Genomic DNA, 27,671 nt, shown 5'->3' with positions numbered 1-27,671 from the left:
GTCGCATTTTCTGATCTCAGATGTCAAATAAATACATAGTGTTCATGAAAACTGTTTTATTTAGGCCTACTTTTAATGACATTTAAACACGCACTGGAGTTTTTTGATCTTTTTATTTATCACACATTAACGGTGAGGGACAGAAAGTTTGAATATGCAACCAATCGTCTTACAAAAAATCTCACAAGACTAAGAGGTGCTCCTCACACTGTGGTTTGTATATTCATGCTGTGTTGCCTCTTTAGTACATAAACAATGTAGGATAGACTCTTTCTCTGTCTATTAGATACATTTTTGAAATTGCAATTTCCCTCATGATGACTCAGTGATCATAATTAGAGAAATGAGAAAAGCCCTAAGTGTCAGAGAAAGCTGTGACTGTGAATCAGCATGACCACATACGGGACCTCCTCTAAGATGAGTGAAACCATCATTAATCCTCCCTGTGCTTCCCCTACTGTGACAAATTAAACATACACTCAGTTTTCAGATTAAATATCTTCATGTCTAAAGCAGTAATTTTGATACCTTCTGCAAGTTGTGATAACATATGCATGAAACATAAAGGTAAAGCAGGTACAGGTAAAATTCAAATCCAAATTTTAATAATAAACTACATATTAAAGATTATTTGGTTCCCTTGTGATTGTCAACTGATTCGATGGAATTGTGGGTAATGTAGTTGGAAGAATTGTTTCAGCACTGAAGTTTGATTCATGTGTTATGAGCTGAGTAGCAGCAGCAGTGGTTTTTCAACCAAATCTATTTGTCCTTTTCTTCCCAGATATCCAGCCTGGGATCCTGGAGCCTGTCCTGGAAGCAACTAAATCCTGTCAGTTATGATACTAACAGCAGGTGATAGGAAGTTTTCCTGCCCACTATACAAACTCACTGGTAAAATACAGTCTTTGCTACAATAACACCTGTGTTCAGTTAACATTTACTCCTAAACTACAATTTAAAAAGTGAATTTTTATACTTAGATTACCTTTTAAGTCCCAACTTTGAATCTTGTTTCAAAGTCTGGGGAACTCTAATGCGACTACTTTTAGCACTTGCAGATATGTATTTATTAAATGCTTTTAATCACACACTGTAATTTAGCTGTATGCATATGTAAAGATATTAATGTGCATAAAAAGACAATAAATATTAGTGTTAAAGTGTGATCAAAACATAAAATATTAAAAAGAAATTCACAATTTAAACTAATGACCTCCTTTCCCCATAAGGCCCCAAAATGTGTCTGAGAGGATTTAACTGCATAGACCTCGAGATGGTTTATAAAAAGGTATAAATCTTAATATGACGTTTGTTGTATTTTGTGAATAATCACTCCTTTATTTGTTATGCAACAATACAAAATGATTTACAGGCATAAAAGAATTTCACAAATACATAAATAAACACAAAAATATCGTTATTTGCTTAGAACTAAATAACAGCAGGTGATGAATGAAATATTAAGTGTTTATATGATGCTCATCAATCCTAAATTTTGACCTCATATACCATTCAGCTGTTTTAAAAAGCCACAACTGATGAAAAATCAAGAGCAGGAGATTTGTCATCAACCAGTCACCTGCCTGTCATGCTGGGACCACACCACACAATATCTTTGTGTTTAAAGGGAACCTGAAATGCTACACACGAAAAGGCTAATTTATACTATTGAGCCTTGTTCTCAAAAACAGACATAGATGTAAAATTATCCTTGAATTTTGCTGGAAGTTATAGTTTTAAAAACATGTTTAGCTCCATCTTCTGTCAGTGCAGAACGTGACGTCATGTGATCGGTTGGTTGATTGCGGCCAATAGACTTAAATTAGTTTATGTTAGCTAACTAGTGACAGAATCGATAACTCAGAGGAAAAGTAATGATACTAAAACTAAAAATCAATCTAAGAGGATCACTTCTATGCTGCCTCTGACTACAACAATGAGCTTCATGTTAAAACCAAGAATATACTGTCCACTTTCACTGTATGTCTCTTTAGCAGGACGTGGCTGGTCGCTGTTTGGCTAGCTGCACTCAGACAGGAAAATCCACCTGTTAATGTTCGAGTTTGTAAAGCACTTTCTAAATGAGGACTGTGTGGAGGAGAGCCTGTTTGAGACAGGTGACAGGTGCTTTCACCGGGCTGACATAAACTGGTTTTTCCTCCTCTGGCCAAGTTTACTGAGCAGCGCAATCAGCTGATGCATTCAGCACTTTTTATGTCATAAGATAATCTTTCTCTTCTTGAGCACATCCAGACACTTTACAACATAATGGCCCATTTTTCCTGTGGACATGCTGATGAGTGTTAGGGTTTCTAATACCCTTTGGTAAAAAAAAATAAATACCTGTTATGTTTTTGGTCTGATACTCATGTAGTAACCTGTTATGTAGTAAACTGGTTGTGTTTCGTTAAAGAGAGAATTTTTTTGTGTTGCATAAAATAGTGCTGATGGCATCTTGCCAATATCTGCTTTGCAAGCTGATGTCACGGCTCAGTACACCCGACCTGGTGAGGAACAGGCTCTGCTCCACACAGTCCTCATTTACAAAGTGCTTTACAAATCCAAACATTACGACTAACAGATTAATTTTCCTGTTTGGTGCAGCTAGCCAAACAGCAACCAGCCACTTCCTGCAAAAGAGACACACAGTGAAAGTGGACAGTATATCCTCAGTTTGTTAACATAAAACTCATTGTTGCAGTCAGGGGCAGCAAAGAAGTGATCTCGTTAGAATGATTTTTAGTTTTAGTATCATTACTTTTCCTCTGAGCTATCGATTCTGTCACAAGTTAGCTAATATAAACTAATATAAGTCTATTAGTAACGAACTAACCACATAACGTCATGTTCTGTACTGACAGAAGATGGCGCCAAACATGTTTTTAAAACTTTAACTTTAAGCACTTGTTTCTTAAATCCTGCTTCACAGACAGTTTTACATCTATGTCTGTTTTTAGAGCAGGGCTCAATAGTGTAGATTAGCCTTTATTTGTGTAGCATTTCATGCTTCTTTAAATAAAGCCGACTTAATCCTTGCTGTGACTTGACTCATAGGCGTAATTAAATGTCTAATTTCTCTCAGCTCTATGTGAAGGACCAACCCAAGGAGTAGTAGTGGAGTAGTATGTCACAAGATTTGAGTCTTATGGGAAGTCAGCATTTGTACTGTATTAGTTTGTACTACACTAGTTTTGCACACTTGCCACATAGCGACACTGTAACCTAAAAACTACGCCTAAGTCAATTCAGTGTTAATTTGAAAGTCATATAAAGCCTTATAAACGTGAGTGACCAGCCTCCACCTGACTGATAGCAAATAATAAAAGTATAAATTTAAAAAATCCATACGCCTGTTTTCAGATGAGCCTGGATCTTTCATTAGTTACTGAAATCATCTTAGAGGCCTCAGTTTGGTCAGCCATTATTAGGGTATATGGTGTGGTCTCAGCTTTGGGCTACTCTGGTTCGATTAAAAAAAAAGACAGCACTATCTGATCATTTCTGTAGATGTTTGCTTAACAGGAAGAAGCTAAATTGAAACTCTGTGTTCTCACAGCTCTATAAAGTTGCCTCCCCTCCACATGTCCTCTGGAAACCACACCTCACCATCTGCTTTCAAACTTTTCATCCGTCAGTGGCGTTTAAGGAGTTTGGACAAGAAGCCAGAAGAGGCGGGACTGTCGGTCTGCACCTCTTCTTTGGCTTTGGCCTTCTCTCCGAGGCCAAGCTCCCCCTCCAATTGCTCCAACTCTGACTGGTCCAGCAGCTCAAAGTCCTCCACCTCGCTGTCCGACTCCTCGGTCAGCTCCAGCAGCCTGCTCGATTCTGTGAGTCCCGCCCGCTTGGGGTCTTCAGTTGGCGTCATGAAGCTGACTGCTGCTTCTATTCTCTCCTGGATGGCAGCTGTGACTGCAGCGGTGATAACTTCACCTGCCATCTGGTTGACCAAATCGAGGGCATTGGTGGACTGGTCTTGAGGTTCGTGCTTGGATTTGATTGGATCCTGGAGCCGAGTTGGAGGTGAAGCAAGGCCGAGGCTGAGGTCGTCGTCGTCGTCGCCATTGGTGGTCATGCCATTATCAAGTGAAGGGAATTCAAGTAGGCCACCAATGAACGGTTCTTCTCTGTCAAAGTCTGATCAAAGTGGCCCCGACACAAAAAGGAAGAAACACCAGTTACCTAAATATGTGAGACACAAAGTAGCTCTCGGCGTCAGTCAGAAGAGCGTCAAATGAAACTTACCCTCTGAGTTCTCAGTCTGTGGTGTGTGTCCCTCTGACAGGTTGAAAGTACCATTGTCTGTCCATGTGACATCTGACACCTCTGTGTCCGAGACAGACATCTCTTTACACACTGTGGAGTCGAGCTGGGGGAGAGAGACACACGCAGACGTCAGATTTTATAGTGCAAACCCAGATCTGAGCTGGTAATTGGTTGACTCAGACAAAGTGGTGACATCCGGGACTAAAAGATGAAGCCGCATAACAACTAAGTGCATGAAACTGCAGAATCCTGAAGTCACTTGAGGCTTACAAGGCATACAACACATTCTTTCCGCATTGCATTCATTATATTTGCACAGCGATTTGAACGCTCTAATAGTGAGCGTGACAGGGAAGTGCACTCAGTGAATTCAACCAGCAGCTCAGTGTTTGGCATGAGGAGAAAAACGTTAAAGCATTTCTTGCCATTGAATTTGTCCCATGCTGATGGTGATGTGGATCATGTGTATTGAATTTTACTAGCTTTAACTGGATGCTATCAGTCAACAGAGGCATAATTACATTAAGATGAGAAGATGATTAGCCAACCTTTGGAAACATAGAGGAGAGGTCTGACTCAATGCCTTCTTTCTCATTCTGAGCCTGCAGGAGTCGCTTTTCTAAAAGAAAAAAAAAAAGAAAAACATGGATAAGACTGATTTAGTTCTCTGGCAAAATACTGGATAAAAAAGGTAAACTGATTTTTACATGATAACAAATCTTTTTAATGTTTATTCGCTATTTAAATAAGCATTTTTATAAAAAATCTACTCCACATTCAGTGTACATTTCTACAATAGTTCCTACATGCTATGCAGCATTTCACAATAATGTCAAATCTAGGTCAAGCCGTGACCTTAATGTCAATTTACCTGCACACTTAACTTTGGGTCAAATGAAAAAACAGTCTTAATGAACTGCAGAGCAGAAACGACAGACCCTTACATTATGCTTGTTATGTGTTGTTGAGATATATGGCTCATATTGCATATGCCAAAGGAGACTTTTACGAGTTGCAACAAAACTTCAGTTAAAGTTTTTAAAGATTTGTTCTGGTTAGGTCTACATAATAGAAAAATAAAGGTCATATAGGTTTGCAGCAGTTTGGCAGGTAGTTGTCTTAAAAAAAAACACATGGTGAGTCACTTCCTGATCTCATGTCCTTGTTTGGATAATGAGTAAAAACAAATTGCATGATATTTACCGTGGTTCTCTTTGATTTTCTGAAAAAACTCGCCGATGCCAAAGTCCAGCTTCTGCAGAACTGGCTCCAGCCACGAGCTGATGTCATGAGATGAAATCAGAGGCCACAGAAAGACACCCAACACTTCACAGAGGAAGAAAAACAATGTCAGCTTATTTTGCAGAATAAAATGTGTACAGCAAGCTCAAATTCAGCATGCGATATTCATCATATGTGCTGTTTAACTTGTGCTGTCCTTGGGATTCCCATCTACTTGTTTGCTATTCAACTATGGACCATTTTTGGCCCGAGGACAACACAAGGGTTTCCTCTCGGAAACCAGACAAAAAATGTGATTCAAATGGGTTTTTCAGTTGATAACTTGACCTTTTGTTGAGCAAATCTTTGAGGACTCACCTAGAATATACGAGATAACGATCCCTGGAATGTAGCGTCCTAAGACAGCAAAGAAAGTGCACACACTGCAAACCAGCAGGCAAAACTAAAACAGAGAGGCAAAAACAAAGAACTTTTTGCTGTCAGTTACAAACTAAACTCCCCCTCAACAATAAACTGTTTTAGTATTTCTGGTTTTACAGATATGCAAAATCCCTCCAAGCTTCAGCTTCAGACACAAATTACAGACAGTGAAGTTATAAAGCAAACAGGTATTTTCCAACAATGCTGAATGGTAGAATTGTTTTATACAGATTTCAATAATTTATTAACTAATTGTTATACTAAATATATATATATATACAGTATACATATATGCTTTGTTCATGACATACATCAGGTATGTCGTCTCTGCCTCACCTTGCCTGGGTTTTGCTTTTTGAAAGCTGATGTCTCTTGCAGGAAGAGTCTGAGGGAGTCAGTAAGCTGAGGTCCAACCCCAGTCCGGCTGTCCTGGCCTGAATCAATGATCTCCCAGCTATAAAGAGACAAAGACAGAGGAATGTTAATTAAATTGAAGATAACACTCCTGACTGTGCTTGAAACAATGGGCCTCTAAAATGTAAATTTGGAGGTCTAATGATGCTGCTACTCTAATAGCCTCCATAATTTAGACATGAAAGGCTAAAATTGTCGTGGTCGTGAGTCTGTTGCCCAGAGTTCTGTGTTTTTTAAGTTTTCTAGTTCTGTTGCATTTCTTGCTTTAGTCTGTTTTCATAGTCCCCTCCAATAAATTGACTGGACTAGATCATGCTGACACACTTTACGGTGACTCCGCATTAAAAATAGGACCAGCATTTGACAAACTAAGAAGGGGATTACATTGCTGTCAGAGGCTTGAAATTCTGCTTCGTTGAGGGTCATTAATAAATTTTAGTCCAAGTAAAAAGCCACTCCAATGCAAATGCCATTGTTTAAATTAGGAAGCCTACAATAACATTGGCACGATGACTGTGCAGACAGGTGTGGGATGGGAATAGGGATGTGAAACTGGTTTCCATGCTGTGGCACTGCTGGGAATTCTGGGCCACCTGATGATTTATAAAACTTTCCGCTCCAGGATGGGAGTTCCCGAACATCACCTCCTATTTAAGCTCCACTATCAGCCTCTCGTGTTCTCGTCAGATATAAAACAGCTATGAAAGGCACAGGTGTGGCTCGTGTGTAGGTCATGTGTGATAAATAGATATGAGTATGAGGCAGCTAAAGTCATCTTTCCTCTCTTAGCTACTTTCAATTCCCCAGGCTGTAATGCAACGTAATATTAGTAAAGCTAAAATGTGATAAATGAGCATCTACTAGTGTATAATGTAACACCACAAACATCTATCACCAGGACAGTGATTCTGGAAAGGTCACCTCTGAATGGCTCAAAGAACAAAGAAAAAGATTTTGTAATGGCCTAGTCAAGATCTGGACTTAAATCAGATTGATGTGCTTTCTCACGACCTCAAACAGGAAGCAAAATACTACTTCTAGAGCTGTTTAGCCTACTATCTTCTCGTGAATATGATGGAAATAAATAGCAAAAATTTGCAGAAAGAAAAGCATAAATCTGGACCCAGTTATTACAAAAATCTCAAACTCAGTGTGAGCAGTCTCTTACACTAAAATATACCTATGAAATGTGATCACTCTGCAGAAGAAAGCCTCAGTCTACCCTGCACCTTTGTCTCGTCGTTGTCAAAGTTTATTCTGGTCTCCTTTTTGGTTTACTTCTTGTTTTATTTTAAAGGTTAGGTCTTCATATTTCTTTCTGTGTCTGCTTCCTTCCTTTGGTATTTGCCCTGTCCTCTTTAGTGTTTGATTAAATTCACCTGTAGCTTGTTACCTTTGTTTTCCTGCTGTCTATTTAGCCTAGATTGTTGTTATTGTTTATCCAACCTAAAATAAACAAGAGCATTTCAAGTTCAAACATAAATCCATAGTGTACTAAGAGAAATTTCTACTGTTGTTCAGACCAAATTAATCTGTCATTGTCAGTGTAAAAGCTGGAAATGTCTCAACCATGTTCCTCATATTAAATATCCCACTTTATCCAGCTGAGGATGGAAACTACATGTCCTGTGGTTGCAGCTGTCCTGGTGGAAACAGCTGGTGGGAAATGGTGATGGGGCTCAAGTTACTACAGCAGCTAGACAGGTTTCCACCAGTTAACCAACAAATATCAAAATACTGACAGTTTTGTAGATTGTGTTACATTTTACACAGAACCTAACTCTTTTCTGAGTCTGATTTAACTCCAGTGAATGATTGATGCAGTAAACAGTGTGGAAGGGGAAGCTTAACAAATACAAGTAGGATCACTACTGTAGCCCAGTGGCTCTGCAGCGTTTGGCAGCTTAAGGCCACGTTTACCTCCAATGACTTACGCTGAAAGTCTGTCACTAATAATATGTGTTCTTTCTTTCTGAGTGCAACTTGATACAAATTTACCAGCACATGCTGATAAAGGGACTGGACATTTGTAAAAGAAAAAAATTACTTCCAGCACGGTGTGACTTAATGTGGTATTTCTGACGTATCCCAGATTTATCCCTATTCTTGGCAGGTCTTTAGGAAAAGCTTATTCAGCCTAAGTATTGCATATTAGCATTTGCTGGCAGCTGCTAATACTGGAAACGATCTTCACCAAGGTTGGTTTTCTTCTTTCCTTGCACAGCTTTTAACTCCATATTCACAGTTTCACTGTCTCACAAACAGAGCATTAAACTAACTAAACTTGACTACTAAGGTGATTTAACTGATACCATCCTATGCATGCAACTGGTAAATCTCATATGGAGAAAAGTTGTTTACAGTTGCTGTACTTCTGCAAGCCACTTTGCAGCCCATCTTCTGCCCAGAACCTCATTTTTTTGCTTACTAACACAATCAGTGCCATGTCTGCAGTCATCTCCATTATTCTTTCATCCTTGACCAGCATTAAAGATGGACTCCACCAATTCGTCGTTATTTTTACTTTTATTACACTGTCCGATCCAACACAGATCATTTGCATTGACTCAAAATGATAATCCAAATTGTCTGTATAAATTTGTAATCTGCTACGATCCAAAAACGCCCTGTATTTGTGTTGAAAAAGAGAAACTGTTTTAGTTCAGCCATAGAAATTAAACAGTCAGAACTTATCAGTTAAACTTCCACTTTATCTGCAGCTCAGTCCAATTCTCCCTCCCCACAATCATGCTTCAGTTTGGCACCTAGGCCACGAGAAGCGAGAGTATCTCTTTTACACCCACCTGACCCACACACCCAGCCTTGTCTCACATAACCCTGATGACGAAAACTCAACCCGCTGATCCCCTCTCGACTTCCAGCGCCCTGTAGGAGTTTGCTTTCCAGGCAAGATGGTGTGCTGAACATGTGACAGTAAAATTGCAAAGCAATTATAGCAACATGGATGGGCTGACAAGGTAAGAATTTATCCATTCCACGAAAGCCAGACATCTCCCTAAAAAGACATGCAGCTCTTCTGTAAGGTTTCACCACATTTGTTTGTTTGAGCTTGTTGCTTGGTAATTTCTTTGGCAAATCCAGCTTTACAGCTGACACAGAGGCCTCGTGGATGTGATGCGATACAGTGCCATATGGATGATTGCTTGTTCTGAAATTAGTAAATCCCATTTAGTTTTCCATCCAGCTTGACTTTTACAGTAATATTTGCATCAGCTGGGAAATGAATGCACATTCAGCAGATGTTTTGACCTACTTTGATCTTGACCTTTCTGGTGGGGGTCACCAGACAGACGAACTTTCTGCTCAGGGGACTTTCTTGATTCTGTTGTTGCATTAAGGCTGAAGAAGGGAAGCTAGGTGTGATTTTGCCTGACTAAATTCCTTCTAAATACATGCTAAAATCTTGAAATCTGTTCATTAACACTTGTTAACACTACCCATTATATTAACCTCATCATCTTCATTGCAATCATGACACAAGAAGTGAAGGAACAAACCAAAACGCTTTCAAAGAAATGTTAAAATCTACCCATTTCTCTGAGCAGAGTAACACACTTTTCACGTTAAAAAGTAAGCTGGTGGCAAGTAGCCATCTTTCATCCTCATTTGTATACTGACAGGCGACCTTAATAAAATTGTTCGATTTTTATCAAGATGACCAATCAGACTTGTCTATGCAGACATTGCACTAGAGTTTACCAACAACCCATACTCCTTGAGGCAGCCTTGGAGCCCAAGCAGACTTGGAAAATGTGTGATTGGATCGGCAACTGCCCCCATTCACGTCCACAACCGGGTGGACCAACCAACCAACAGCAATGATGTCAGTAAACACACCACAAAATCTCAATGGGAATGGAAAAAAACACATTTCAAGACATTGACCCAGCCTTCAACTCCCCCAAAAATTATCCGATCAAAAGTATGAATATTGGGTTTATGTTTACACTTCTTGGTAGCCTCTATCTGCAAGATTTTCCAGTGAATATCACCAGTTTCTGACTTTAGATTTAACCAAAAAGTGTTTGCACAACTTAAAGTAGTAGTCAACCTTCAACATGTGCATTCTCAAAACTCCTGCCCCATGCTCTCTGGATACTTGTTGAGAAAAGACTATATCATGTTTCATTGCCCCAGACTCTTACACACCACCACTGAGCACTGTTATCCACTGGTGGGTCACTATTAGTCACATGTATGAAGGATTCAGGCAATAGTCCAATAGAAACTAAAAGGCTCTGAAACAACAGAACACGGAAAAAGCGGCACATCTGAGCCTCTAACAAGCCCAGTGACTGCAGTTTAAAAATAGAAAGACAAACAATGCAAAGAATGGCGGCAAAAACATCTCAGCTCTTCACTTGTGTCTGCCCCCCCGTTTATGTGGGTGTTTACCACAGAAAACCTGACTCTGACGCAACTAATACCTGATTATGTTCTGCGTAGAGACACACAGGTAAAAAGACTGATATTAACAGAGCGAGAAATCAGAATTCCAGCTGATGGAGTTTACATTTAATGCCTTCGTGAAAGAGCAGTCTGCATGTGTCTGCGTATGAAGCCAAAACAAGCAAGTTATATAAGAAACCAGTGGAACAGACAGACATGGCCCAATGACACAACTTTTCAAAGTTCATCTGTTCTGTGGTGCTTCTTTATTCAGACTGACATCAAGAGTTGAATGTATTATAAATTTAATAATTTTAGTATGATCTAACTTTACGTTGAGATTCTTTAGTAAGTTCAGGTCACCCTCCCAACCCCCCAAAAATAAAAGTTTTCAGTTTTTCTTTAAAGTACTTGAGTTTGTTCAGTTAAAAGTGCTACATCATCTCCTTCATTTCTGCCAAAAAAATCAGTAAATCTCAGATCCATGCGTTTTCAAGCCTACAATAAAGGGACAAATACAACTAAAATTGTCCAAATATCTGCATGTTTCCAACTGTAAAAACAGCTAAATTCTTTCTACTGGATCTGGATTAGCAGACCAGACAAGTCATTGCTCCTTAAATCTATTCTGGCTTCCTCTCCAGGACACAAATTTGTACCTCAATCCTGCCCCATGGTCTTCAGGAGACATCTCAAGGTCTTCAGGCACCTTCAGAGGGCTAAATGGTGCAAATAAAACAGCCAGGTAAAAACTGGATCACGGATAATGGTAGAAAAAAAGAAACACCTAATTTAAATGTTTTCCAGTTGTTACAAAATGCAAACCTAGGCTTGAGGTAAGCTCAGCTTTTAAGTGTGACACACTGCACGAGAGCAGCTTCTGTTTATCCTCAATGAAGCCCCGCTTGGAGTATTTCAAGTGACCCCATCTAAAAATAACCGAGTCACACTACATTCCATCCGGCAGCCATCAGGAGTACAGAGGGATGGGGTTGGGCTAGGTTGGGCTGGTTTGGGTGCAGTTGGGTGGGGTGGGGGGCAACAACAACAGCCTGTATCAACAACACCGATCCAACAACAACGGTCTCCTAAACACACCTGCTCATGTTTCAGTGACATGCATTGGACAAACAGATGAGAAGAAACACAATGTTGTCTGCGTGTTGATCGATGCTGTCAAAACTTTTAGCTCAAGGGAAAGTTTGACGCTTGTCATGCCCTTTTCCTTTCAGCATTGTGCGGGCCTCGACCCCAATTCGCTGTCACTTATGGACAAACAGTTTCCACCCTTTTGTATTTGTCTGGGTGTTTAACCCAAGAGGCAAAATCCAGGAGTCAAAAGAAGTTCATGTAAAGACCACTTCAGGACGGCTCCAAAGACGAGACGTTACTGTAGCAACGTGTTTATGGTGTAGTACAAAAAAATAATTTTGACCGATTTATTATAGCTTTGATGTCACGGACCCGGTTCCGGGGACTCGGGGTTCGTGAACAGTGTGGACCTTTATTGTTATTAGTGTATTGGATGTATGTTTGCTGCACTGTGTTCTTGTGTTCAATGCTGGTGTGTGAGGCTGGAGGATGAAGGACAGCCACCTGCAGGCCTGATGGGTGTGGCCCCGCCAGCTGCTGGTCACGCCTAGCTTACCACACACCTGCTTCTGATCAGGATCGTCGGGGGAGCTACTTAACAGAGCGATGGAGCTTCCTCCGGCGCAGGATCGTTGAGTTAGACTCCATGTCAGTGTTTGTAGTGCTGGTCAGTGTATGCCTGCTGGAGTTGGTGCCATAACGGCTGTGTCTGTGTTTTTTCCTCAGGAGAGTGGAACACAGGACTGCAAGACACACGGGGTGTGTGAAGGCACAGGGGCAGAGAGCACGGGATACCAGCACTTGGGAGAAGACACGTCACGGGAGTCGAGGGAGCACTTTTGGAGATTCAATGTGTGGTGTACATTTACCTCACTGTAAATAAACCCACTGTTCATTTCATTAAGTCCAGCGTTTGGGTCCTTTCTCCAACATCCCCCACGGTCTGCCCCCCAGACCGTGACATTTGACTGATGAGGTGTAGCTGTCAGCCAGCTTCACCTGAACTGGACTTCTTAGCCGTGTTTGTGCTATTTGTACCTTTTGGAGTATTTTTATGGAATTATCATAAAAATAATATGCTTACTTTGTAGTATAGACAAAAACAGAGAGATGCCAACAGGTAAAGGTTATCCAGATACTTTTAAGACGAAAAGCAACAAAGTCTGGATGTAATCACTGTTATTCTTTATATATGACTTAATCACATCACTTGACTGTGATGAAACACTCATAGCTGGTTTATTGTGCTGTTTATACTCCAGCGGACCCCAGGTCCAATCAGAGCGGGCACTCTGAAACACACCCACTCCACCCCAAGTGATCTGATTGGTTCAAGTGCTTCCAGTCAGTCTGAATCTGTTCCGGCGGTGTGGAGACAGCTGAGTCACTCACACACACACACATGCACAGTAAGTAATTAGGCACACATTGCACTCAGGTTTCACAACTCTTAAGAAACTTTGCAGTTGTTGTGGGAACACAGAGTAGCTCAGCACTGAGTCTTTCCTCGAAGCCAACGCCACAAACACAAATTGTATGAGTCGCATGACGTTCGTCTACATCTGTAAGCACCATCATTTAAACACACAAATGGCACTGACATGATGCTTGACCAACAGTTCTTTCACTTTCCCAATAACAGTTTTATTGCATTTGGCATTTGTTTACATCCTGTAACTCTTGACTCCACAAATCCACAAAGCTGGAATAATTTATAACACCTGTGTATGTGCTGGGCTTTTTTGATCACTGGATAGTTCTCATATTTATATAATGATAAACCTGAGAAACAATCACAGTTATCTCTCTGTTTTGGTTCTATGTTCTGCTGTGTGGCTCAGCCTGACTTGTGTTATTGAGCTTCCAGGTGCAGCAGGAAGCAGGTTTTACCAAATAAGCTATTACACCCACTAAGCACCAAACAGCAGACAGGCACACGTAAATGTCAGCTGTTAAAGTAAACAGCAACAACAGCTTCAACTCTTCTGGGAAGGCTTTCCACAAGGTTTAGGAGTGTTTATGGGAGTTTTTCTTCCAGAAGCACATTTGTGAGGTCAGATACTGATGTTCAACCTGCCCTTCTCACAGTCTCTGCTCTAATTCATCTAAAGGCATTCTATCAGGTTGAGGTCAGGACCCTGTGGAGGCCAGTTACGGTTTCCCACACCAAACTCGCTCATCCATGTCTTTTTTGACATGTTGGAACAGGAAGAGGCCATCGCCAAATTGTCCAAATTGTCTTGGTATGCTGAAGAGTTTCTTCCACTGGAAATAAGGGGGCGAGTCCAACTCCTGAAGAACCACCCGACAACACTCTCCTGGTAACCTCCAACCCCAGATTCATCCTTTACATTGCCAGAAGGAGAAGCATGAATTGTGACTCCAGAAAGCACATCTGCACTGCTCTAGAGCCCAGTGGTGGCATGCTTTATATCACTGCATCTGACGCTTTGCATTGCGCTCAGTAATGTAAGGTTTGGATGCAGAAGCTCGGCCCTGGAAAAGCATCCCATGAAGATCTCTATGCACTGTTCTCGAGCTAATCTGAAGGCTGTTTGAAGTTCGGAGGTCTGTAGCAACTGAATTTGCAGAAAGGTGACAAACTCTGTGCACTATGTACCTCAGCATTCGCTGACCCTGTTCAGTGATTTTACGTGGTGTACCACTTCATAGCTGAGTGGCTGTTGTTTGTAATTGCTTCCGCTTATATAATGCCAATAACTTTTAGCAGAGAGGAAATTTCACAACTGGACTTGTTTTGCAGGTATCATGGTTTCACTCTGGAATCCACTGAGCTCCTGAGAGTAAACCATTCTTTCACAAATGTTTTTAGAAGCAGTCTGCCTGCCTGCTTGATTTTTATATACCTGTGGCCATGGATGTGTATGTTCCTCAGGAGTTAGTGGAGACCACACGAGAGTGAAAAGGAAACTAACATTCACCATTTACACAACATGACTCAAAATAAATGCCAACTGTTACTTACATTACTTGCGACATTGTTTTTTCAGTTATCAACACCCCTCCCATGCCCCCCTGCACAAACACACACACACGTAGATATACGTGGCTGGCTCACACTCCTCAGCTGTCAGCTCACATTGTGGGTCAGCACCTAATCTCCTGCAAGCCTTTGCCTGAGACGTGCTCTGTGCCTGATGTACAATTACCCACAAGACAGCTCTGACAGGCAACAGCAGGTGGCAACAACACAATCCCATCCTGCCAGCCAAATGCCACAGAGACAGATAGAGGAAGAGTACAAGACAGACTGTGGAAGTGTGGATATGCAAATAAGGGCAAAAGAAATCTGAAACAATCAAAGCTCCCAACATAAACTGCAAAAATTTAGTGCGAGACCTAAGCTCCACACTACAGCCAAAAATAAAACCAACATATCAGTGCTAAAATCTGCAGTTCCTCTAACGGCCACTTGAGGCTGTCCCAAAGTACATCAATCCCCACAAGACTGTTGAAATTACTCATTTCACTGCAGAAACAAACATGTTTAAAGTTTGATTTTTTTAAAAAAAACATTTAAAAAACTCTTTAAGTATTTTATGCCCTCAATTCAACTGCACAGTGGAAAATATTTTTATAATTCTACTTTTTTGGATTTGTTTAAAAAGCTGGCATCTTGAAATGAAAGCTGTGGTGACTTTGATGCACATGTCTGGAGTCTGGGAACTAGCTAGTTGAAGAAGTTGGTGATCCAATTATTTATTAGTCTGACACTTAGCACAAATTAGCAGCTATCTTCATGATCTACAATCTCATTCAAATATGGCCACTTAGCTCTAATAAATTCAAGTCCACAAACCAAAAGGTGACTTTGATGTAACTGTTGTACAGTTGGTACAGTTTTGTTCAGGCATTTACTCACATTCATTATGAGGCAGTTGAAACTTGGACACAGCTGCATGTTCGAACAGGAAAATGATCCCAAAAAAACATCACAACTGGTTTTGAAATGGATAAAGTAGGCTAACATTAAGCTTCTGGAGTAGTTTTCCCAAAGTCCCGACATCAAGCCTACTGCACATTTGTGCTATGTAACCAACCAGATTAAATGAATTCTACCAATTCTGCCAAGAGTCACTTGAATGAGTGATGAAACATTTCTCCCACGTCCAGATGAACAGAATTAACTTTTTGGCAAATATTAGTGGGCATGTATTTATACTTTGACCCTGTGTGGATTAAGGAAAATCCCCCCAAAATGCAAAATCGTACATCCAATTCTTGTTTTTTAAAGCCGTTAAAGAGGTACGCTGTGCAATCATTCCACCCAGGAATTAGAACAGTTTCAGAAATCATTAAAAGCCCAAAATTAACATGAAGTCCATGCACATGAGTGTAACGTCTTGATGCATTCTCAATCATCTTTCGCCATCTTACAGTGATTGCAGCCATTCCCCAACTCTCTGTGAATGGTACTCATGGCCATTGATCAGTGGTCTTTGAGCAGCGGGTTTTGGTCAGTGGTTGTTGATCAATGGTCATGAGAATTTGCATAATTAAGATTAAGGAACTGACCTCCCAGCCCATTGTTCCTTCAGTGGGCTGGTTTCAGTCATTATGCAAATGTTCTGTTTATAAGATTGAAACCTGCAGTCAGCTGAGACTGAAGAAGTCACCTGGATGAGTGACGAAACGTTTCTCCCACAAAACGCTACGTCCAGATGAACAGAATCAACCTTTGGACACATGAGTGTAACTTCAAGCTACAGCTGTACTTCTCACACTATTAACATTTTTCAACCAAAAGTTGTTGTCATCAGCTCCACTGACTCAAACACTGAATACATAGAAGATAGAAACTGGGTGAAAAAAGTCCAAATGAAGATTACAAGTGGACCTTTATTTATTAATCAGTTTGGTTTTACTTGGATGAAAAATCTTCAACTGGGTGAACTATAACTGAAATGAAACAATTACTATGTCCATGATATTAAAATGCATCTTGTGAGGTGTCTGTCATTTTAAGTACAGTGTAAATTGCCCCTGACCTGGACTCACCCAACTATCTGTTATATAACTCAGATGTGTTGCATCCAGCCTGGCGCCCACAAATCCCTGTCACCTCCGCTGAATCCCATGGAACCTTTAGAGCCGGCATCGAGTAACGGACGACCTCCACCCCTTGCACCACTAACACCATTTGAATGTGACTCCCCCTTCAATGCCTTTACCACTTGGTCACAAAACAGACTGCCAAATGGGTCATGGCTCAGCACCATTAAATGGGGATCTGAAACTCTGAGAACGTGCATTAAGATATTTCTATTTTATTTATTCCACAGCAAAAATTTTATTTTTATCATGGTATTTATAAAGAACAATCACTGAATGGTACTTTAATGAACAATTCAAATAAATGGGAACTGTCAGAAAGTACAAAGTAAAAGAACAAAGAATAAACCATGATCAATACCACAAATTCAAAGATTTGATGTCATCGCTTATAGTTTTTTGAATTTCTTGTAAATTCTCACATATTCTGATTATTTACATAAAGGATGACAGGATTTTCTCTTTGAACTCGACTGTATATTTACCTGTTTTCAGCTCATGCTGAGCAGGTTTATATGTAACTTTATACAAGAAGAAGACCAAGAAGAAAATCTTATGAATTTCCTTTTAAAACACGATCACAAAGCTTTTTCTTTTAAAGATTCTTGCAGCACAAATCATTTACCCTCACCATATGTTTAGCTCCACAGTGACATAAACATACTTCAGGTAATGTAAAACTGTAAAGTATTAAATGGTGCTCACTGACAGTTAATGAATACTATAACAAAACAAGAGTCCATAAAACAGATTTGGAAACAGACCAAATCTGACCAGTGAAGGACTGTACAGTAATTATTCTACAGTTACGTATCCTGAAATATTGAATCAAATAATGTTGTTATTTAAAGAGGAACTATTATTCATTTTTTTATTTATCCATCCATTATCTTCCGCTTATTCAATTGAGGGTTCAGTGAGTGGGGATATTGAAAGTATGGTGATCTCAGAGAAACATTATTAAGGCCTTGGAAACGAGCAACACATACCTTCTTTGAACCTTATTTTCAGATTTTAATGCCGTTTAAATCTGTGTTGTTATTTAACAATTTTCCTTCAGTCCGAAAACTTTAGGTCACAGTTTAACAGCTTGGGTGTCAGATTTTAATGGAAAAATACAAAGAGATGACTGAGATCACTATTAGATTAATATTTCATGTTTAAAGTTATGCGTAGAAATTGTAAAGTCACACTTTTGCCTAAACAAACTGAATAATTCATGATTGTGTGCTCAGGCTCCATCCAGTGGCAGAAATAAAAAACTAAGGATATGGATGGAAAGACAATCATGTAAAGAAATTATTCTTGTTTTCTTACAGAGAGGAGAGAAGGAAAAAAACATGCTCATAACTGAGTTCTCTATTGTCAATAGTACTTTAACGTGATACACTTTTTGAAATATTTCTTCACAACAACTGAAAGTTTTGTAAATAAGTTTGTTTGTTTAGTTCTTCATGGAAATTATGTGAGAAAAATGTCATTCATCCTTAAGCCATCCTTTAAGCTCTAAACACCACGTCCAGAACACCTCACTATGAATGTGAATGGTACTTATGACCATTGGTCAATGGTGTTTGATCAGTGGTTGTTCCTAAATGGTCATGAAAATTTGCATATTATGATCAAGAAACTGACTTCACACACAATTGTTCTAGTTTCAGTCATTGTGCTAATGTACTGTTTATAAAGTTGGGGAAACCTGCAGTCAGCTGAGACTGTAGAAGTCACTTTCTCCCACTGAAAACACTACGTCCAGATGAACAGAATGAACCTTTTGGGGTCATCCATCCAGTTTCTTCTACAATTCAGATAATGGGGGTGTGAAGCTTATACTATGCTGTCTTAAGGCGAGAGTCAGGGTATGCCTTGAAGAGCTCACCCTCCATCACAGGAGAGAGAGACACACAGAGAGACAGACAAGCATTCACACTAACATTCACACCTACAGCAAATTCAGAATCCGTAATTAACCTAACACCATCCATGTCTTTGGACTGTGAGAGGAGGAGCCACAGTAAAACCCACGCAAACACAAACATCACACAGAAAGGCCCCTGGCTGGATTCAAACCAGAGTTTGAAAAAATGTAAAAATTAAAAACTTCCAACTGAGATAAGCGTGAAGGGAAGGATGGTAGTAAGACCTGCTGTCATGCATGGTTTGGAGACACTGACAAAATGACAGGAGGCAGAGCTAGAGCTGGCAGGTTTAAAGATGCTGGGATTTTCACTGAGAGTCATTAGAAAGAATAGGTATTTGGACATATCAGGTTGAGGTGTTCTACTGACAAAGTTAGAGAGACAAGGCTGAGATGGTTTGGACCTGTGCAGGGTAGGGACAGTGAAAATGTTAGACAAAGGATTTAAAGATGAAGATGCCAGACAAAAAGAATAGAGAAAGATTCATGGGTGTAGCGTAGGAGGACAAGCAGATTGTTGGTGTGACAAAAGAGGATGCAAAGGACTGGGTGAGATGGATGATCCACTAAGAAGAAGATGAGATGGAGAAAAACTAAAAATCTGTGTAATTTACAGCACCTGTTTGATGCATGTGTAAAAAATGTGACCTGCTTCTAATAAGAATCTTTTAAGCGAAAAGGCACAAACACGGACTATCAGGTCTAACATCCTCATGTTGGTGTTGTTCCTGGATCAACATAATAATGTTAGTCTGGGAGCATCATTGGATATGACGAATCACATTGTCATATCATTGTGACTTTGGAAAAAAAACTGCCGATGTCCACTCAGGAAAGAAATCAAAAAATGGGGTGTGAGGGTCAGGGTTAGGGTTGGAGAACAGGGTGTGATCGCGGTCAGGGTTACAGCCTCAGGTTTACGATTTGGTGTGTGGTGTGAATTTGTTTCCACGTGGCAAAACTATTACATCACTACAATCTCATTGGTCACTTGTGATGTCCAACCTGGACCAACATTAGCTTTGTTGATCCAGGAACAACATCGACATGATATCAGCTCGTGCTTGCTATTAATCTGTTTAGGCATCTCTGATTATCTAAGTATCAACACTAAGCAGCCAGTCACAAGCTTGCAGTTAGAGGGAGGTTTCAGATCGTGAATGCAGCTCTGTTCATAGTAAAGGCATACCCCAGGACATACAGATTATAGTAATGGTTAATTACAGTTTAATCTGATACCTTCTGATACACGTCAGATTCTCCAAAAGCCTAGAAACTTTTAAAACTGCTCTTAAAACTCACCTCTTTTCATTGGCTTTTAGAAAGGTTTAATTTATTTGTTTATTTATTTTTTATTTTGATCAGCGAGGTGTTTTACGAAATTGTGTTCTATTGTATTTTTATCTGTATTTACTGTACAGCACTTTGGTCAGCCTTGGTTGTTTTTAAATGTGCTCTATAAATAAACTTGACTTGACTTGACTTGACCTTCCAGCTGCATGTCCTGTCTTTCAAAAAGAACCAAATTCATTCCATATATTTACTTTCTGTTGATCAACTAATCTGCTAATTAAGTAGGCATTTGAGTCATGCATCACAAGATACGCGCATGAAGTGAAACTGTAGGTTTCACTGTTAGACAAATCACACAGTTTAGTCTGACACACACAGGCGATATTAGCAGGGGGATTAAATTAGACAGTCATATGTGAGCAATCAGCTCTGCAGGGCTGCAGCTGAGAGTCAGGACGAGACCCGGCTCTCGCAGAGGACTCAGTCATGCATGATACAGTATGAGAAGCTACACGTCTTTATATACTCTGTGTTAGGAAACCTTCCAGTATATTTACAAGAGATGATTCAAATTTAAGGCAGAGAAGTTGTTTTAGAATCACTGCACATCGGCAGAGCTGAACTGCTCATCCAAACCATGAGCGCCAAGAAGCTTTTAGAGAGTAACAAATAAAACACGTTCCCGTTTTAAATGTGCATCTGCTTTGCTTCTGACAAATCGTGTTTTACCATTTTTAAATGCAAATGCCTCTGAAATATCCTCAGCACATGCAGACATGTATAAGAAGCATTTCAGAGGTATAAATTGACTCAGAATCTGACGTTATTTAAGCAGAACATTATATAACCTGTTTTTTGTTTGTTTTTTCACAAGCTTAAGTTTTAGCCTTGGCTCAGCTTTAATAACGCACTTAATCGTCTTTAAACTCATTATTTAAATGCACCTTGGATGTTGTAACTGTTCCTTTCCTTGGATTTTGTCCTTTATCTTTGACCTTTTAACTAAGAAAAAATCACCTTCAAACTACAAACAACTGAATGATGCAGGAAGCACGACACAGTTGATCAACTTTTAGCGTTAATCCACCAAAACATTAGCTGCAGTAGCAATCTGGGAAGTTGAAGGACAGCCAGTGTCCAGTCTGACTGTTTTGGAGTTTTGCATTGTCACATGGACCTCTGTTGGGTGACATTCAGAAAAGTCAAGGCTGCAGTGCATCTGTGAAAGCAGGGGTAGCTGCAGAAGTAACCCACCAGAGGCAACAATTTAAAAACCTTTGGAATGAAGGTTTCAATCACTGCCAGGTGCCGATTAATATGAAAGACAACTCAAAAGTTATGAAAATTCAAATTCTGCAAAAGCTGGATGATTTTAAGTGTTTTGGTAAAGATCTACTACAGCAACCCATCTAATATGTGAAATAAAATGACTGAAAAGAAAAGAAACTTCATCTATATCAAAACGCCACCTTGTCCTTTGTGGTCACACAGACTTTTTCTAGGTTTCAGTATATGAAGCATGGATGTCTTAAATCTCCATTCATGATGAGGTGACTAATGAAGTTATGAGTATTTCACAATCAGAGCCACTGAGGGCTGGTCTGAAAAGGCCGGGATGTTGACAGTGAACACTCAGCTTGAAGCTTCTCAACACAACTCATTTTTTTCAAATACAACCTACGAATAATTACTGAAACATGCTGAAACATTTAATGAGTAGCAGTATAGAACAATGCATCGTCAGCCCAAAGCTCCTGTGTGATTTTGTATCTGTAAAAAATAACTGAGTTCATGGAGTGTGTTTACATGGTCATGCTGCTTGTGAGGTTTATCCTGGTTATATCCAGGAAATTACGTCTGCAGAGAAACCTGCTGCTACAGGTTCCTGTATACATGATAAACACTTGTATCCTGGTTACTGATTAGTGCATGATATTTGCACAGGAACGTGTGACAGCAGCAAACACAAATTAGCAGAAAGGGCTGGTGTGACATTTCTGTAACTGTGACTGCAGGCTTTAACTCCTTCACACCCCAGAGACTGAAATCATTTCCCTAAAAGATTGTTTGTGTTTGTGTTGTATTACTTGGCTTAATCTGCTGCAAATAGTCAGCAACACACCACCATATTCAGGTTTTAAGAAAACAGAGCAATGGGCTCATGTAGTTTTAATGAAGGATATATTTGTCGTGGTCCCTGAGTTTTGAATTTCTTGTGAACTGATGATTCCATAACCAGGTTTCTTCCTCTTAAAATTAAGTTTTCCTTCCCACCATTGCCAAGTGCTTGTCTCATTGGGAGTCATGTGACATTTGGGGATTCTTTCTAATATTACAGAATAATGCACCTCGAGGCGTTTGTTGTAAATTAACACCATATGAATAAAAGTGAATTGAATTTTTGTTTTTGAGAATCCACTATGAGCTTTGTTTCCTATTTTTTTTTGTAATATTAGTGAGTGTTTAGTTTAATATTGATAGAGTTTTTATTCACTTATGTTTATAAGTCTTGTTTATGTTCTACTTCGACAGGGTTCTCTGTGGTTTAATTTTCAATATTTTCAGTTGTATTTACAACTTTTCAGTTGTATTTAGTTCCCTTTTGCTCCCTATTCTGTTCCAGTCTAACCTCTATAACTTGTCACGAGACAAAGAAAGACAATAACAATCTTGTTTCCCCATTCTGTTACTTCCTGTTTTATTTTGGTATTCGTTGTTCTCTGTGTTCCCTCTGTCTTGTTATGTTTTCTTCAACTGTGTTCTCCACCTTTTTTCATTTCCCTCGTTACCTGTCTGTACTGTCTCAGTCGTCCCTCTGTCCTTTGTCACATTGCCTACATTGTTATGTCTCGTTGCTCTGTGTTCCCAGAGAATTACATTCCTAGTTATCCCTGGTATTTATATTTCCTGGCTCTGTTCGGTAAATGTTTTGGATTTTGGGACTTTATTTATCTCTTGGTGCTAAAAGCATTACAGGTTCAGTTTTAATTGAACCTCAGTCTCTGGCATAATATTGTGCATATGTCCAAACTCAAAAAGAGATCATAGCTAGAGGTGATTCATGAAGCAACACTGTGTAACGCCACCACACTGCTGCCAGTCGATTCTTTCTTCAGTTGAACAACAGAGTAAGACGTCTGATTACTGAAGCTGATTACATCAACTTGATTTCAGGAGTCACAAACATCCAATTAAACTTTCCTTCGTGTGATATCAACAATTTAAGCTGACCAACTTTTTGTTTTTCAGCCAAGATCCTCTTCACCTTTCAGTTTGTGAAAAACAAGTTGTGTCAGACATAATTTAAATCTAAGATCAGATGTGGTTTGAGCAGAAGCTTGATGCAGACATGTTTGTTCTTGATTTCTTTGTTTAAATTAACTTCACTGTCCTATGGATGCCTTCAGGTTCAGGAAACAATGAATGCCGCAATAGCATCTTCACCAATATGAAGATTTCTTCCTTCAGAGCAGCTCTGCCTCTCTGATATGTTTTAAAATCCAAACACTCCCATTGTAATGTTCACCAAACACACATTATTAACAAACCTGCACATCACAATCACCTGCACTTAAGTGTCTTACCTTGTTGTCATGCTGTGCCATAACTGGGCTCCTGTGAAAAAGAACCACAGATGTGTTATTCATCAGCACTCACGCGCTCACACCCACTGCAGAAACTGTGGCAAAGAGAGAGCTGAGCCTGAAGGCTTAGCTATTGATTTATTGGATGATCTACATTCCTGCCCTCACCTATCGAGCTGTTGGTGGTGACGGTAAGAATATCCCCTAAACCCGGATAGGTGGTAGAAAATGAATGGATGGAAACAATGATAAAATGGCAGGAGCAAACTGTAATGTAGTTACCACAAGCTATGATTGGGCTCTAAATGTAATATAACAACCATGTAATAAAATAATGTTAAAAGAAACATAATTTGTAGATGAAATAAATGCTTAACAAAGACCCTTTTCATGTTTCCAACCACAGGTTAATTAGATATAATCGTTTTTTCTATGGGGTGGCTGTAGCTCAGGTGGCAGAGCAGGTCAGCCACTAATCAGAAGGTCGGTGGTTCGATCCTGGCTGCATGCCAAAAATCCCTGGGCAAGATCTAACCCCATGTTTGCCTACTGATGGTGGTCAGAGGGCCCGGTGGCGCCAGTGTCCTGTCAGTGCGCCCCAGGGAAGCTGTGGCTACAACGTAGCTTGCTATCAACAGTGGGTGAATGACTGAATGTAGTGTAAAGCGCTTTGGGGTCCTTAGGGACTGAGTAAAGCGCTATACAAATGCAGGCCGTTTACCATTTTTTATTGAGTGTTGATATAGTGCTAATGATTACGGTGATGTTATGAAATTATACTTAATGACGTGAAGTATGCAAAAACAGTTTTCTTTAACAGAAGTGTTAGGTGATGATAATGAAAGTTTTCTACAAAGAGAAAACTATACTGATAACATTAAACTTAAATAACTGCTGACATCAGGAGTCCAATGTGTTCAAAGTGTAATTGTGAGCAACAGTCAGGCTGATGAGTCACCATCCGCCATGAAAGATGATGCCTCATCCTTACTCATCGGGCTAATAAGCCAGGATGAAGCTGAAATCACGTAAACATCCGAACCAAATAGATTTGTTTGGTTTCAAAGCAGCCATTTATAACTCTGGTGAGGGAACATCTTGGGTTTAAGCTGAACGGCTTATTTATTTCATTTTAATTTTCCTCTTCATTTGTCAGGGATGGAAAAAACATTTATCTACTAATAAAAAAGATCCACTGTATCAGATTTAGCTGTTAGCTATTTTTCGTCCGCAGTCCCTGAAATATAAATATAAATAAAGAAATCACCAATAAATAAATTATAGTAATAAAAATGCTGTTGACATTTCAACATAATAGACCAAACATTTACCAATAATTTCAAAACCACAGACAGTATCCACATCCCATATATCCATTACGCTCATAAATATCAAATACATCTAAATAATATATAAAAGCCTTTTTAAAATCTGAGCTCCTCGTTCATTCGATGCATCTTTTTGTAAATGTTTTATATTCTTGTCAACAGCTCTGTTAGTTTATAGGGTTTGTGCTACAGCCACATCACAATCCTCCCCTTAAACACTCCCTGGTGCTTCCTTTTTTCTCTGTCTTGTATTTGTTTGGTGCCTCCCACCCTTGTTTGTCTGTCTGTCTGTGTTTTTGTTGTGGATGGGTGTGGGCGAGGTCTCCCTTATTCCTGGCTCCCAGCTCTGCTCATCCTGCACACCTGCCAACAATCAGCCCCACCCAACCTGTTCATCTGCCTTCCATCCACTGTGTTAACGTTTTCTCCAACCATTCCTCGCCACAATGCAGTTTCTACCTCAGTAATAGCACTTTGAACACCAAATTAGAACTTGCTTGTAGTAAATCTGCTCTAATGTTTCTTATCACAAAGCTTTCTCCATTTTTTCTTCTTCAGGAACATCACCCAGCTGCCCGCCAGTCTGCTTATCCCACTAAAACCAGCTTCAACCTCCTTTACACACTATTAAGATCTCTGTACTTGGGTTCCACCTTTACAGTTTTGGTTGTAATAGATCATTCATTCTTTTCTATATTTAGGGTATTTATTTTTTTACATCTTCTAATCTGAGTGTCTGTCGTCTTTTTAATTACCAGGGGTTGATTACTCCCACAAAGGCCCCGCATACATTATAATGCTATTACTACATCTGCAGCAAAAGTGGTCCTGACAATAATCTGTCCATTTTCTCAAACACTGGATGCGACGCTGCAGCCTGCACCAGCTTTTGGTTCACAGTGACATTACACAAGACTACAGCCTGGCCCTACTTCAGCATCACTTGATGTCTCTGTCACACAATACACAGACTCCTGGGACACAAAGTCATCACTCAAAAGTGTTTAAACTGATTTCAAGCAACTTTTTGTAAAGCACCTTTACACACCTTGTGCACTTTGACAAACACTTTAGTGTCAGTTGGTCTTTTATCGGTGTCAGTATTTGTATTTAAATGGGTTTCGGGGCAGTTATGACTGAAGATCCAGAGTTATGAGATTAAGGCAAGGCAGTTCCTTACTAGTTATTCTTCTCTTTAATCGACTGATCATTTGGGGGTTACCTGCGGATCTGGACCGAATTACATCTCGGGTGGTGACCATGATGACCAGCAGGGCCAGGAGGAAAGCCAGGAGGGTGTAGGCCCGAAACGAGTCAAAGGCCACAAACCTGCAGGGAAACAGAACAAAAGTTTCACTCACAGCAGCTCACTCAGGTTGTTGTGATGCACTCCACAGTTTAACTCTGTGGAGGTTTTAGCAGATCGATGTTTATTTTTGTGGAGCTGTTTATACAAGATGATAAAGCTTTATATTTTGATTTTGGATACATAATTTTACATCCGTGGATGTAAAAAAAAACTCACCATCTATTGTGGAGCTAAAATATTCTCATATTCTTTTGCTATAATGAAAAAATGACCCTGTGTCAGAATTTTGAGCTTTTCTGCTTTCCTTACTCAAAAAGTCAGGATGCAGAATTATAACAGATCTGTGTAACGAAGACTTTATAACAGCAATCTATGCTTTTCCTCTTTCAGTACATTAACCACTGCAGCAGTAATATAGCAATGCTGGAATATATAAAAATACTAATACAAACAAAATTAAATGAACACTATTTGGGGTTTTAAATGTTTTTTAAGTGCTTTTACTGTTGACTAATTATAAATGTAACTCTTATTTTTAGGCCATAAAATACATTTCAAACAATATATTGTAACAGAATGAGAAAAGTGAAATTTGTTTAAACAGACAAACAAACATAAACTTGACGAATTTTGTCTCATGAAGTCCCAAATTATTGTGATTTGTTTGTTTTTTTGCTCATGGTGGTAGCGGTTTGTTTTGACAATGTCCCTGATACAGACATTACATACAGAAAAATATAAGAAACATACAGAAAAATATAAGAAACATACAGAAAAATACAGAAAACAGTGGCAGCTGAGTATTTACAACCCCTTTTTAAAGATCATCATTATTATTATTAGTGTGTGAAGTATAGATGAATTTAAAAGTAACAACGTCAAATGATTTAAAAGATATAATAGAAAGAAAGGACTAAAGTTGAAATAATTACGCCTTTAATGTGGAATTACTAGGATGTCATGATTTTTTAACAGTATATTTAATATTTAACTTAAAGTCATAATTATTATTATTATTTATTTATTTTTATTAACAGGAGCTCAGTGCTGTGAGATATCCCTGCGTCATGATGCCTACCCGAACATCGCGTTGGCTGCAGCAAACAGGGCTGAAGTCCTGCATGGTCTCCGCCTCCAGCTGACCAGGCCGGTGAGGCGACACCCTGCGCGGCCGGGAAGGGTCTCCTGATCCCGGCTTGGCGGTCCGCCGGCCGCGGCCACCTGCCCACCTCCGGCGGGTCCTGCTTCCCGGCTCCCCAGCATTGAAAAACGACCGGGGTCCCTCCGCTCTGCCCCTCCGCTCCTTCAGCAGAGATGGGTGT

The 27,671-nt window shown here is 39.7% G+C and overlaps 1 protein-coding gene and 1 long non-coding RNA gene across 2 annotated transcripts; one reads left to right on the top strand and one right to left on the bottom strand.

Annotated features, from left to right (window-relative positions):
- Window positions 1–1,311: 1,311 nt before the first annotated feature.
- On the bottom strand, window positions 1,312–27,671 carry retreg1 (reticulophagy regulator 1). Its single transcript, XM_026149284.2, has 9 exons — window positions 27,428–27,671; window positions 26,263–26,369; window positions 23,713–23,743; window positions 6,265–6,382; window positions 5,866–5,950; window positions 5,470–5,592; window positions 4,815–4,885; window positions 4,246–4,369; window positions 1,312–4,137 (listed from the first exon to the last, which is right to left on the bottom strand). Exons 1-9 carry the CDS (start codon window positions 27,610–27,612, stop codon window positions 3,635–3,637), a joined length of 1,347 nt encoding a protein of 448 aa, XP_026005069.2. The 5' UTR covers window positions 27,613–27,671; the 3' UTR covers window positions 1,312–3,634.
- On the top strand, window positions 12,374–12,748 carry LOC145421833 (uncharacterized). The gene is made up of 2 exons (XR_013903190.1): window positions 12,374–12,492; window positions 12,571–12,748. It is a non-coding gene; the product is annotated as an uncharacterized LOC145421833 (long non-coding RNA).

The sequence above is a fragment of the Astatotilapia calliptera genome, chromosome 18 (genome assembly GCF_964374335.1).
Source record: "Astatotilapia calliptera chromosome 18, fAstCal68.1, whole genome shotgun sequence".
Lineage (NCBI taxonomy): Eukaryota > Metazoa > Chordata > Actinopteri > Cichliformes > Cichlidae > Astatotilapia > Astatotilapia calliptera.
This window is presented reverse-complemented; position numbering and strand designations above follow the sequence as displayed.

What these genes read in the sequence shown, in the direction of transcription:
- retreg1 (XM_026149284.2), bottom strand. Translation starts at nt 27,612, where the DNA reads ATGCTGGGGAGCCGGGAAGCAGGACCCGCCGGAGGTGGGCAGGTGGCC. An exon ending in TCTCCTCTATGTTTCCAAAG is followed by an intron (nt 4,370 to 4,814) that starts GTTGGCTAATCA and finishes TCTCTCCCCCAG; the next exon opens with CTCGACTCCACAGTGTGTAA. An exon ending in ACAGACTGAGAACTCAGAGG is followed by an intron (nt 4,138 to 4,245) that starts GTAAGTTTCATT and finishes CACTTTGATCAG; the next exon opens with ACTTTGACAGAGAAGAACCG.